We start from the raw sequence: 12,314 nt of genomic DNA, 5'->3' as shown, positions 1-12,314 counted from the left end.
GAGGCCAGGAGGCAAGGCATATCAGAATGGAGAGCAGGGGGTGCTAATTACAGCCTCAAGGGCTTGGGGTGGGGAATGTGGGCAGTAACTTGCTGACCTCAGCTGGGTGTGGTGGCACACGCCTCCACTTCCAACACTCTGGGAGGCTGAGGCAGACAGATCCCAAGTTCCAGCCCAGCCTGGGCAACTTGGCTGCTTAGCTAAAACCTGACTCAAACTAAAATAAAAAAACGTGGAGGCTGCGGCGCAATGCTAGGCCCCTGCCTGGTTTTGATCCTCCCTACAGGATGCTAGATAGCTGCCTTGCAGGAGTGAGTGTCCCGGCGAAGAGCAGGAAGCAACGTGCGCAGGTGGGAGGTGGGCCTGCAGGCAGGAGATGGATGCGCAGCCGCAGTCTGATGAGAACGCAGGCAGGTCCAAGGCGCCGACGACACAGGGACCCCAAGACCACAGGCCCCGGTTCCACAAGGAGGCATGCACATGGGTATGAATGAATGCCTTTTAATGGTTCGTCTTTTTTTATTTTTTCCCAAAAATTGGTAATAAAAATACATGGAATTTCAGGAGTCACAGTACAGTGGGCAGTGACAGAGTGGAACAGGACAAGGTGTGAAGCACGGTGCTCCACTGGGCAGGGTTCACCCCGGGAAGCTGACACAATGGCCTGCATCCCAGCTGCCTGCCGCCGTCTGGGTGGCGGCAGACTGTGAGAAACACTCATGTGAAGCAGAAATATACCCGAGCACAATGCCTGCCGCGCCCCCACCCTTCTGCACCTTCGTCACACAAGGGTGGGATGAGGACGCTAGCTGATTCGGGGTCCCTAAAGTGGCCCAGAAATGGACTCTGAAGCTACCACTGGTGCTGCAGGCGTTGGGGTGACAGAGGGGCCATGAGCACTGCAGCAGGGGGCCCGATGTCCCCAGCTCAGTGAGGACACAAGGCACGGGCAGCACTGACGAGCGCACCCTGCCCAAACCCTGCCTGCCACAGTCACTCTTCAACAGAAAAAGTCAAAACCTCCTGGTTTTTGAGTAAAAATCCTTCACATCCACCTGTGTTCAAAAATAATTTAGGATATCAACAGCTTCCTTGATGAAGCGAACACCACAGAGCCTTTACAGTAAGTGCAGAAAGGCATACTTCCTACAAGGGAGAAACACGTGTGGCCCCAAGCTGTGGCCTGCGTTTCCAGCTAACCCAAACCGCCGAACAGAACCAGAAAGTTTGGAGCAAGGCAAGCATTTCCCGTTGTGGTTCAGCTCACGCACACAATGCAGAACGAGCACCCAGGGCGACGTCAGACCAATGGAGGGTGGGAAGTGGCTGTGCTGCAGGCTGCAGACCCTTCCTAAACGGATGGCCAGATGGGTGCAGTGACAGCTAGTGATGCCGCCGAGTAGTCCGGCACTCAAGCCCATGTGGCGAGTCCCCGCCTGCCGTCCTTGTGTTGGAGCCCAACTTATTCATGGAGGCCTTGCTGGACAGGCCAAGACAGCAGGACCTGTTCATCTCAGGGCTCTGTCTCTTGTGCAACGCCACACAGGTTCCAAGTAGGCTGAGCCACACAGCCCGACCCCGGCAGGATACATTAGCCACGGTTTGCACCTGGACAGAAGCGACCTCTGACATTGTCACTGCAGGCGTCACTGGCCCCAGGGAGAGAAAAGGAGAATACGATCAACGCGGGACAGCTCGTGGACAAGCAAGAGGCCAAGTGGAGCTGGCGTGGCAGCGTTCCGTCACCGCCCACCCTCAGGCTTGAGGCTGGTGACTTCATGGACGCACCCTGTGGTGCCTGCCACATGCCAGCTGCGAGTCTATGCGACCCCAGTGTGATGCTGCCTCCTTCCACCACACCTCCTGCCCTCGAGATCGAGAGCCCGGTGTGGCCAGCGGGCACCCGATGCTGCCCGGAGGCAGGCGGCAGCACCCACACTGGGGGCTTAACCTCAGCAGCCGGACTGGAGGATGCTGCCCCCGGAGCGCTTGGTCACTGACAGCGTGGTGAACACCTGTGGAGAAAGAGAGACAGTTTCAGACCCCAAGCAAACGAGGGAGTCACTTAGGTGACCAAGTAAAATGGGTGAAACAGAGAAACATACAACTATTGGGTATCAGGGAGACACAGGAAAATCTAGATCAAGAGAGAAAACTCCGGTGGTATCTGAAGAAGGCTGCGAGCATGGGGAGCTTGAAAACTCAAGCTACCCCAGGTGGCAGCCGACTCCAGGAACCCACTGGGAAACCTGGGACACCAGACGCTCTCCTCAAGTGCCCCACACCCACTGGCCTGAGGGCTCCCCAGTCCGCCCAGTGCTGCTGAGGTGACCCTGGCCGTGCCGCGTCCCCTGGGGGCCCTCCTCAGGCAGAGCCGCTGCAGGATGCTGGCCACAACCTGAATGCTCCACTCTTTCTAGCGGCTGCTTTGCAATCAGTTCTTAAGTCTGGCTCATTGTGGGGCTCTTCTGCCAAACGGATGTCACCTCCTTGGAACACAACCTCACTGCAAGTCCCTATGATGATACCCATGGCCCCTGAGGCTTGAGACTGGTCAAGTGTAACACGTGCAGGCTGCTGCGGCCTGGACCCGCATCCCAGGGGTCGCACCTGGCTGACCCTCCCACCAGCCAGGCCTTCACTCCCCTGAGCAGCAGCATGGAGTTCTGGGCACAGGGTTGGGCAAGGAACAAGCCTTGGCTACAGGACCAAAGCAAGCACGAGGAGCCAGGCCCACACCCGCCTCTAGCCTGGGAACCCCATCCGTGGCGCCTGGGTATGAACCCGGGAGAGCGTTCTGCCCCCCAGCCCTCCAACAGCTCAATTTGGGGGTGAGAAAGGCCACACTGCAGCAGTGCGTCACTCTCACAAAATGCCCAGGCTGCAGATTCACAAGAAAAGATGCTTCTAGCTCCTAGTGCTGGAGGTCCAAAGCTCAGCATGGGGATGGCCATCAGCCACTGGGTCACAAGGTAGCACAGGGCACCCCATGGCAACAGACAGGGTGGCTGGGGGGGGGGTCCTCTTTCACCCTTCTTTGGGCGCTGCCGGGACCCATTTGATATTTGATGGTATGGTCCCACCCTGGTGGCCTGATCTCGTTCTACCCATTCCAGAAGCCCTGACTGCACCCCCAGGCCAGATGGTGCCCCACCCTCTTACAGGCTTGCAGCGGGGCTTAGCACCAGGGAACACTTGGACCGCAGCAAGACCTGGGCAGCATCAGGGAGCACCTGTGCCTGGCCACCCAGCCCAGCTCGTGGCCAGCAGCCCCATTACTGGTTCCTGGAGCACAGTGAATTTCCCAGTTCAGTATGGATAGGAATGAACACAGGAAATCACTGGCTTACACAGGCCACAGCAGCTGGAAGCATCCCACAAAGACTTCTGGCTGAGTGTGGTGGTACGTGTGGAGCCCCAGCACTCTGAAAACCGAGGCAGGAGAATCCCAAGTTCTGAGCCCAAGCTGGGCAGATTAACAAGAACTTGTCTCAAAATAAATTTTTTGAAAAAAAAAAAATAATTTTTTGTTTAAAGCAGGGTCTCATTATAATTTATTTATTTTGGGGTGCTGGGGATTGAACTCAGGACACTGTGCTTGCCATGCAGGGGCTTATGCCAATGAGCTACCTTCCCAGCCCTAGGGTCTCATGAAATGCTTCATCCTTCTGAATTACAAGAACTACAGGCCCATGCCACCAGCCCCAGCTTCAAAAGTAATTTTGCAAAGCTAAGGGTGTGCTTCAGTACAAGGGCCCTGGGCTCACCCCCAGGACCACAAACCAAATCAGACTAAACAATGACACAGTTCTCAACAAAATGGAAATACTTTTGTACAAGGGAGGAACAACACTGAGGAAGCCTTTAGCCTGTTTCAGTCTTAAAGCCAAGGCTTTTGTTGGCCCCACAACCAGTACAGCATCAGCACTGTCCGACAAGAGTGATTAAGCACAGTATCTTAAAACACGCACCCAGAAGAAAAAACAGCACGGCAATTCACATTCCCCAAATAGTAATTATAGCAAACCAAAAAGAAGGGGCGGGGGGGGGGGGTGATTAGGGCCGGCCAGATGGCCAGGGTTCAATCCCTGGCATGCCATGCCAGTCCCGCCCCGGGACGTGCTGAGACAGTGGGACTGGCGTGGTGCGCGCCTATAATCCTAGCACTTGGGAGGCTGAACACAGGTGCACTACTAGTGCGATCTAGTAGTGAGACCTTGTAGACCCCTGTACTAAATACAGAGAAGAAAAGGCGTCGTCCTGGCTGGCAAAGTAACAGACCCTTGAGGGACGCGTCCCTTTTATACTTACTGCAGAAAAATCCATTCTCACTGAATCTGCAGCACCCTCACTAGCACTCAAACCCCACGACGCCAAGGGCGGCACCGTAAACGCTCTCCGCGGAGCAGCATAATCTCTTTGTCTAAAATACATGTGACTTGTAGATGAGAGAGGGGACGATGCAGGATAAGGCCCCCAGAACGCAGGGCAGCATGACATGTCACTGACAACATGCTTCCTTTCAATTTCTCTGAGGAAGGAAACTGCAAGCGAGGGAGGGGATCCGTGTCAGCACACTCCAGGCTGGTGGCTTTGCCAGCGTCTATTCTACTTCTCAGGAAGAGAATGAGAACTCTCCCATCCAGAGCAGGAGCAGGTACTGACAAAGAGCTATTGTTCTGTTCTTCCTACACTGATGATGCTCAGATCATTCTCGGGGAAAAGTGAGGTCAATTTTTTACAAAGATGTTATTTGGACAGGACTATTTTAGAATTTTCGTGATAACACCATTTTAAAAAAATGAGCAGAGAGGGCTGGCTGGATAGCTCAGTGATTGAAGCGCCTGCTTAAGCAGATGCCGCCGGCCTGGGATTCTACCCCAGTGTGCCAGGCCGGCCCCACCCCGAGGGTGTGCTGAGAACCCACCGAGACTGGACGTGGTGGCACCCGCCTGTAATGGCAGCACCGGAGGCTGAACACAGGAGGACGGCTGCGACGAGACCCTATAGACCCTGTACTAAACGCATTAAAAAAAAAAGCGCAGAGGGCAGGCTTCAGTCCACAGGAGGCCAAAAGCTGCTCTCCAGGCGTGGTGACGCACACTCATGATCCCTGCACTCGGGAAGCTGAGGCAGGAGGATCACTGTCAAGTCCAAGGCCAGCCTGAACCACAGAGCAAGGCACTGTCTAAACTAAAACAAAGAAAACCCAAAACCTCAACTCCACTGCCCGACACCCAGCAGTGCCTGCACATTTGGAAGAGCAGTTCTGAGTGTCCTTGCATTTGCAGTCGCTGTCCTGTGACTAAAACACAGATGCCAAGAAGCTCTGAGCCAAAGCCGCCAGGACCCCTGTGCCAATCTGAGCGAGGTCTCCTACCCTCTGGCCTGCAGCTCCTGGGAAGCTTGGGGTGAGTCCACCCCCCGCCAGTGCCCACTGACACACTCACGATGAGACGGCATCTGCTACGTCTTCCTAACCAGAGAGCAAAAATAAATACCACAGTCCCAGCGGAGAGTGAGTGCCTGGCCTCTGGCTGCAGTCAAGAAGGACAAACATGTCCTGGTGCCTGGGAGAGCAGCTGGGCTCACCTGCAGGTGGGCGCCACAGCTGGGGCAGGGAAGCTGTCCGACGAGGGCGCCCCCTGCCAAATGCGGGCTGGAGTCAGTGCGCAGGGGTGCCCCTGCAGCCGCCCAGGTGGGGAAGCTCTGGACCTCTTCCCTCACTGGCAGTGCAGCTCTACAGATCCAGGCTGGAGCCTTGATCTCCCTACTGGCTCCCTGTGGGGGTCAGACTATATCCCCCTAGAAGATGGAAGTCCCGCACCGTCCCTGTGAACGAGGCCCTATCTAGAAACAGGGTCTCTGCAGGTACAAACTGCAGCGATGTACCTGAAAGCCAAGAGCACCGGGCACCAGCCACAGCCAGGCGCCGGAGCAGTGAGGAGGCTTCTGACGACTCCCAGGGCAGGAGAGCACCGGCCCCGCTGACCCCGACTCCAGTTCCCACCCCAGAGCTGAGAGAAGCCCAGTGTCTGCTGCCGTAAGCAGCGCGGTTCACGGTGCTTTGGTCCAGCAGCCCTCAGCAGGGATGTGCCCACACCCAGTCTGGGGCCTTCCCCGGGCAGGAAGTCGGGGCACATCGTACAGCCCTCAAGCATCCTCAGGCACATGGTCTTCACGTTTAGCTTTCTAGCAACCATCCCCAACTACTAACGCGCTAATACTTCATGGGCCAGTGCAGGACGCCAGGCCTAGCTCCAGGAGGCAAAGGGAAGGGAGCGGAGACATTCTCCATGTCCTGAGCTGACCTTTCATGTCCTCAGCAAAGCTCAGCTGTGTGGCAACCACTGGGGACAGGAACCAGGTGGTTATCAAGCTGTGCGCCTGCACACGGACACCTGCGCCAGTGCAATGCAAACCTGGGAGCCACATGCAGCTGCCTCTCGCCACCCCTTTCCACATGCGCCCCGTGCTCTCCATGTAAGCACTCCTGGGTTCCCTGTCCCTGTGCTGTGAACCGACACTGAGGGCACCCGAGGCCTCCACATTCCCCTCCGCCGTTCACAGGTGTCACTTTCCAATCTGCTCTCTGGCACCAACAGTGAAGAGGCAGACCACACCAGTCACCCAATTCAGCAGTCCCGGTGCTCTTTCTGGGCTGAGTGCCATTAGTAACTGAATGCCAAGGTCATTTAGGAGACAGGAGAGGCAAAGATGTAAGGCACTTCTGTGAGTTGTTCTCATGGTTTCTTAACCATCTGCTAGCACAGCAGAAGTCTCTAGCTGGTACCAGGAGCAATGAGTACGGACAAAAGCAGATCTCACTTTGGAGCCCAGGCCCACCACCCTCCAGAGACCAGAAGGAAGGGCACCCGCGACCCACCTCTGCACAGACGGGGTGGATCCCGATGGTGCTGTCCAGCTGCCGCTTGGTCAGTCCACACTTGAGTGCGGCCGCGAAGCCCTGTGTGACCTCTCCAGCATTGGGCCCCAGCACATGGAAGCCCACGACCCGCTCCTGTGGCAGAAGAGAAAGGAGTGTCAGCCGGCTGGTGTTCTCATCTCTTCCCGTCAGCTTAAACACTGCCCTGTGGGCACGAACGCCCAGCCTGGAGATGGGTACAGACTACAGGGACAGAGAGGACCAGACGGCTGCGAGTTGTGAGGAAGACGACGTGAAAAGAAACCCGTCTGTTGCTCCTTAGCCACTAAGTGTCCCAGAAAATGTTACTGGACGGCAGAGGTGTCCTGTGTCCTTTGGCCTGTTGTCTCAGCATCACAAAATCTGTGATAACTGTGACACTTCAGAGCAGTTGCTCATAAAAATCATTTAACTAAAAACTTGCAGGTAGAGGGTGCCGGGGAGATGGCTCAATAGAATAAGCACGTGCCTGGCAAGCGCAAGGGTCTGAGTTCAACCTCCGGTCCCACCAAAAGAACCAACCAACCAACCAAACAAACAAACAAACAAAAACTTTGCAGGTAGAAAGAGACGTTGGGTACACTGGACCCTTAAAACACTTCTTTTTGAAAGCAGAACATGCCTGGCAACTCTGAAATACATGTCTGGGAATCATTTTGGACAGACTTAATCCCAAACTCAGGCAATATCTGCCAAGAACAGAGGATGTTGGACCACGCTTCTGTCAGCCCTCAGATTTCCTCCCAGAGCCGCCTCGGCTAACCAGACTGGCCTGACTGCCTCCTACGGGCTTCAGTAGGCTACCAGGAGCACAGCCTGCCGATATGGCGGCCGCTTCCTGGAAACGGCTGGAAAGGCCACTCTGCTGCCAATGCACGGTCAGAGCCCATGGCGCACAGTCAGGGGCTGTGGGTATGGACCAGAGACGGCACATGGCGAGTGTGGCCACACTACAGAGATACTGGGCTTGCACATCATAGTGTTGGAAAAGCTAAAAATATTCGGTGAGTTGCAAGGGTCTAAGTACCGAGGATGACATTCTCATTAAAGCACAATACACTCTGATGTTTTAAAAACATGAACAAGACAATCCTGCCTCTGGAAAGTGAAGCAGTAAAAAAAAAAAAAAAAAAAAACCAAAAAAAAGGGCCCGGGAGATGGCTCAGTAGAATAAGCACTTCCCTGGCAAGCGCAAGGGTCCAAGTTCAATCCCCAGTTCCGCAAAAAAAAGAAAAGAAAAAAGAAAGTGAAGGAGTGTGAGACCACCGCCCGGGTTCTAGGTTGCCTGTGAGTGCAGGCCAGCTCTGCCACCAACTCAGTGAGTGGCCGCCAGTTACCCGACTGCCTTGGGGACAGCGAGGGCACACACCTCACAGAGCCCGGTGTGAGGACAGGGTAAGTTCATGCCCATTCGTCCATCGTTAAGTAAGCTGAGTCCACGGAGACTGCAAGCGCCTCGCGCTCAGCAGAGCCACAGCAAGCTCAGGCTCCCACAGGACGCAGCTCTGCAGCACACACTGAAAGCAGGGAACGCCACTGAGTCTGCTTGGGGATCTCTCCCTTTCTTCACATTTATTTTAAATACATTAGGATAAAAGAGAAGACAAGCTGGTGGACAATAAAGTGCTACACAAACCCAAGGGCCTGCAGACCCTGCCGCCAGGCAGGAGGGTGCGCGAGGACGGCCAGCACGGCCACACCAGAGTCCTGCCCCAGACCCCTGGACAGAGAAGCCCCGCGCAGCTGTCTCTGCTACAACTGGTTACTGGCAACACAATTTTTTTTCCCACATTATAATAAGCAATACCACTCACATAAGTACTAGAACAGTGAGGAAGAAGAGGACAACACAGCCAAGTCAGGATGGCTTTGCCTGGCATTACAGGGGCTTTCCTGAGGGTCCCCCGAACATCTGTGCGACTGCAGCCTCTCTCCACAGGCTGGCACTGACGAAAGGCGACCACCTTCTAGTAACGTGTTGTATGTTACGGGTCGCTTACAGCTGATGGGAGAGACTGCTCTCTGCAGGGGCACTGCTCATCACAGCTGGTCCCAGCAGACCCATTAAAGGCCCCAGTGGTGACATTCTCTTCTGAGCGGATCCAAGGACTGTGCTCTAAATGCTCAGCTCCACAAAATCAATCTGCAACTGCCCTTGTGCTTATGGCAGTATTCACTTCACAGGACATAAGGCTTATTTATACTAAGCTTCAAGACTAAATAACACTGTTAGGCTTTTTTTGGTGGAACTGGGGATTGAACTCAGACCCTTGTGCTTGCCAGGAAAGTACTTATTCCACTGAGCCATCTCCCTGACCCCTAAAATTCTGATGTTCTGTTATTTTTTGTGGGTTTTTTTGCAGAACCAGGGATTGAACTCAAGTCCTTACGCTTGCCAGGGAAGTGCTTATCCTACTGAGCCAGCTCCCTTCCGTTAGGCTTTTGACACAGGGATTCTTTAGCATTATTTATGTTTTTACTGAGGGCATTTCTAAAGGCAATATGAGATGGTATGGCTGTGCACGCCTGTAATCCCAGCACTCAGGAGGCTGAAGCAGGAGGATTGCCATAAATTTAAGGCCAGCCCAGGCTACACAGTGAGTTCAAGGCAAGCTTAAACTATACAGCGAGACCCTGTCTCACAAAAAAAAAAAAAAAAAAAAGTTAATATGCCAGTGAGTTAAACAGTTCCCACAGATTCAGTAAAACGCTAAGGGAGCGCACAAACAGATTACAGCATGTAACGCGCTTCTTGCTGACTGGCAGTGCCAGCGTCAGCACACGGCTTACACAAGCAGCTGGCCCACAGGCGCAGGCACTAAACCACACGGCAGCAGCGGCAGCCCGGCCACGAGCTCCTCCCGCTGTGGCTTCCTCTCTGGCGCCAGCGGCTGGGGCTCACACTGCGCTGCTCCTGCTCCCTGTGCATTGTCATTTCTAGACAGTGATAAATGGCCCCCAGAGCTCCTTGGGCTCCTGCCCTGCATGAGTGCTGGCTGGACGCAGGTGCCGTGCAGGGCCTGTGCCAGGCGGTGCCCTCTGTGATGTCCACACGGGTGTGCTGACAGCAGAGCTGCAGCTGAAAGCTAGCCCAGCCCCAAGGAGGATGAGGCGAGCGCTGCACTCACATTGTCCTGAAGGTTACAGACGACCTTTGCGTAGCATTTGTTGTTGTCTCTGGACGGAACTGTCCATTCCAATGGCCAGAAGAAGCTGTGGTAGACCTAAGGAGACACAGCACAGGCCTGTCACTTCCTGAGTATGCTGTTGACAGAGGCCACGTGGGCCACATCAGGCCCTGCAGCACTTAGCCACCTCAGCAACGCAAGTCACAGAGGACCTGGGCAAGGGCCTTGCCATCAGGCACTTCTGCTATAAGCACATCCCCTACTTACCTCTCAACTTCAAAGAGTAATGCAAAAGAGGGAGAGAATGGAAGAAGACAGCAGCGTAATTACTGCCTTGCCTTAAAAGTAACGCCAAGAAGTCAGTACCACCTTACTGCCTCACAGGGCTGCCAACTTTCGGCCGGCAGCCACAGGGAGCCGGGCACAAGCACAGTGGCTATCTCGGTGCTGCTCAATGCCGGCCGGGGAAATTTCCTCCTTCGGCTTTACTTTATTCACCAGGGCACCACAGGGACACGGAGGGCGACCGACACCCTTCCCCAGGGTGTGGGCTCAGCTCACACAGCGCCACCGCTGCCCTGAAGCAAGTGCTGTGCTGATGTGGGCAGTGTTCTGTGTAAAACTTTTTTATAACTGTGCATTACAAAACGAAACACGTGGCACCACAGAATTGCAATGATCACATAGGAAAGAGGGAAAAAGATGACGCCAGCCGGTAACAACCACTGGGTCACAGGTACAATCTCAGGGTTGCTCGCTTCCCTTAAAATTTTCAAAATTTCTTCAGCTCAAACACCTAACTGTTATCAATGAAAATGATAAATTTCTAAAAAACTAAAAATTATCTGTCAAGAAATATGATCTATCCAGAAACTTAAAATTTAAATAGCTTTGATAAACAATCTACTCTAAAACTAATTAGAGAAATGGACAATGTATTACAAAGATATTCAGTGATCTATTTGTAATTGTTGAAAACTATAAATAACCAAAAAAGGGTTTAACAATTATCCTTGAAAGGAACGACTACATATTTTTTTTTTAAAAAAAAAGTTGGGGTTTTTTGTTTGTTCTTGCGGTACCAGGGATTGAACTCAGGACCTTGCACTTGCCAGGCAAGCACTTATTCTACTCAACTATCTCCCCGGCCCTTTAAGTGGTACTTTTAGAGAATTAAAGTACAAGGAAAATGTTCAGAGCATGATAGGAGTGTAGGACAGACAACTTCAGGCAGCTTCAGCACACTTACAGACTCATGAGTGTGTACCTACCCCAAACTAAAACACAACACAATAGAAAAACTTGTACAGGCTAAACATCCTAATATAAAAATTAAAATGCTCAAATCCAATGATTTTTAAACGTGCATCAGTGTGAGGTCACCCCCCAGGAGCAGAAAACTCCACTCCTCCAACACGGGTGCATTGAAAATGCTGCACTAGATTATCCTCGGACTTCGTGAGAAAGGGGCGCATGAGACGAGCCAACTTCACGTTCAGTCTTGGTGCAGTCCAACAATACCGCGTAGGGGCCGGGGAGATGGCTCAGTAGGATAAGCGCTTGGCTGCCAACAATATTGCGGTATGCAGACCAGACGCAAACATTGCAAAAGCAAAAATCAAACCTGAACTTCAAGACACTTCTGGTCTGAAGAATTTTGGATTAATGGATACTCAACCTATAAAATTATTGGGATTAAAGCCTAAAAGGAAATATGCAAAAACACTAACAGCAACTACCTCTTCATGTGTTAAAATTTCCTTTTTAATGTTTTCCTAATCCTTGCAACTTTCTACAATGAAAACACACAAGAAAAAAGTCACTGTGTTCCTAGGAGACTAACATGACATGCTAATATAACAGAATTTAATAAGGGAAAAATATAAAATACTTGTATCATAAAGGTGACTTTGATTCACAAATGTGGTTACTTGGAATATTTCATTGGAAGTTTTTCCTCCCAAATGATTTAAAAGGCATCAGTGGTTGTATGTATAAAAACATTCGTGGAAGGCTGCGGCAAGAGGATTACTGCGAGCTCGAGATCAGCCCGGGCTACAACAAAGTGAGCTAAAGCCAGCCTGAACTCCACAGTGACTCCCTAAAAAAAAAAAAAAAAATCCAGCCCACTCTGCACCTTCCTTAACTACATTTGGTAAGAGGTGAATGGTGGGGTCAGTATAAAGTAGACGGGAATGGTAGACGCAAGACTTGAGGTCAGCAGGAGCACTACAGCTAATCTGTAGTTTTCATTTTGGGTA

At 52.7% G+C, this 12,314-nt stretch overlaps 1 protein-coding gene across 3 annotated transcripts in view; it reads right to left on the bottom strand.

Moving 5' to 3' along the window:
* Positions 1 to 506: 506 nt before the first annotated feature.
* The window catches only part of Txnrd1 (thioredoxin reductase 1), a 93,691-nt gene continuing 81,883 nt past the window's right edge, over positions 507 to 12,314 (bottom strand). For all 3 annotated transcript variants that reach the window (XM_023717007.1, XM_023717019.1, XM_023717015.1), the window contains 3 exons: positions 10,054 to 10,149; positions 6,887 to 7,021; positions 507 to 2,015 (listed from right to left, as the gene is read on the bottom strand). In XM_023717007.1, the coding sequence (XP_023572775.1) occupies positions 1,953 to 2,015; positions 6,887 to 7,021; positions 10,054 to 10,149 (294 nt within the window). In that variant the 3' untranslated portion in view covers positions 507 to 1,952. The remainder of the gene's footprint in view (positions 2,016 to 6,886; positions 7,022 to 10,053; positions 10,150 to 12,314) is intronic.

Source organism: Octodon degus, unplaced genomic scaffold, assembly GCF_000260255.1.
Source record: "Octodon degus isolate 3935 unplaced genomic scaffold, OctDeg1.0 scaffold00004, whole genome shotgun sequence".
Lineage (NCBI taxonomy): Eukaryota > Metazoa > Chordata > Mammalia > Rodentia > Octodontidae > Octodon > Octodon degus.
The sequence above is the reverse complement of the archived record's forward strand: the minus strand, read 5'-3'. Positions and strand labels throughout refer to the sequence as shown.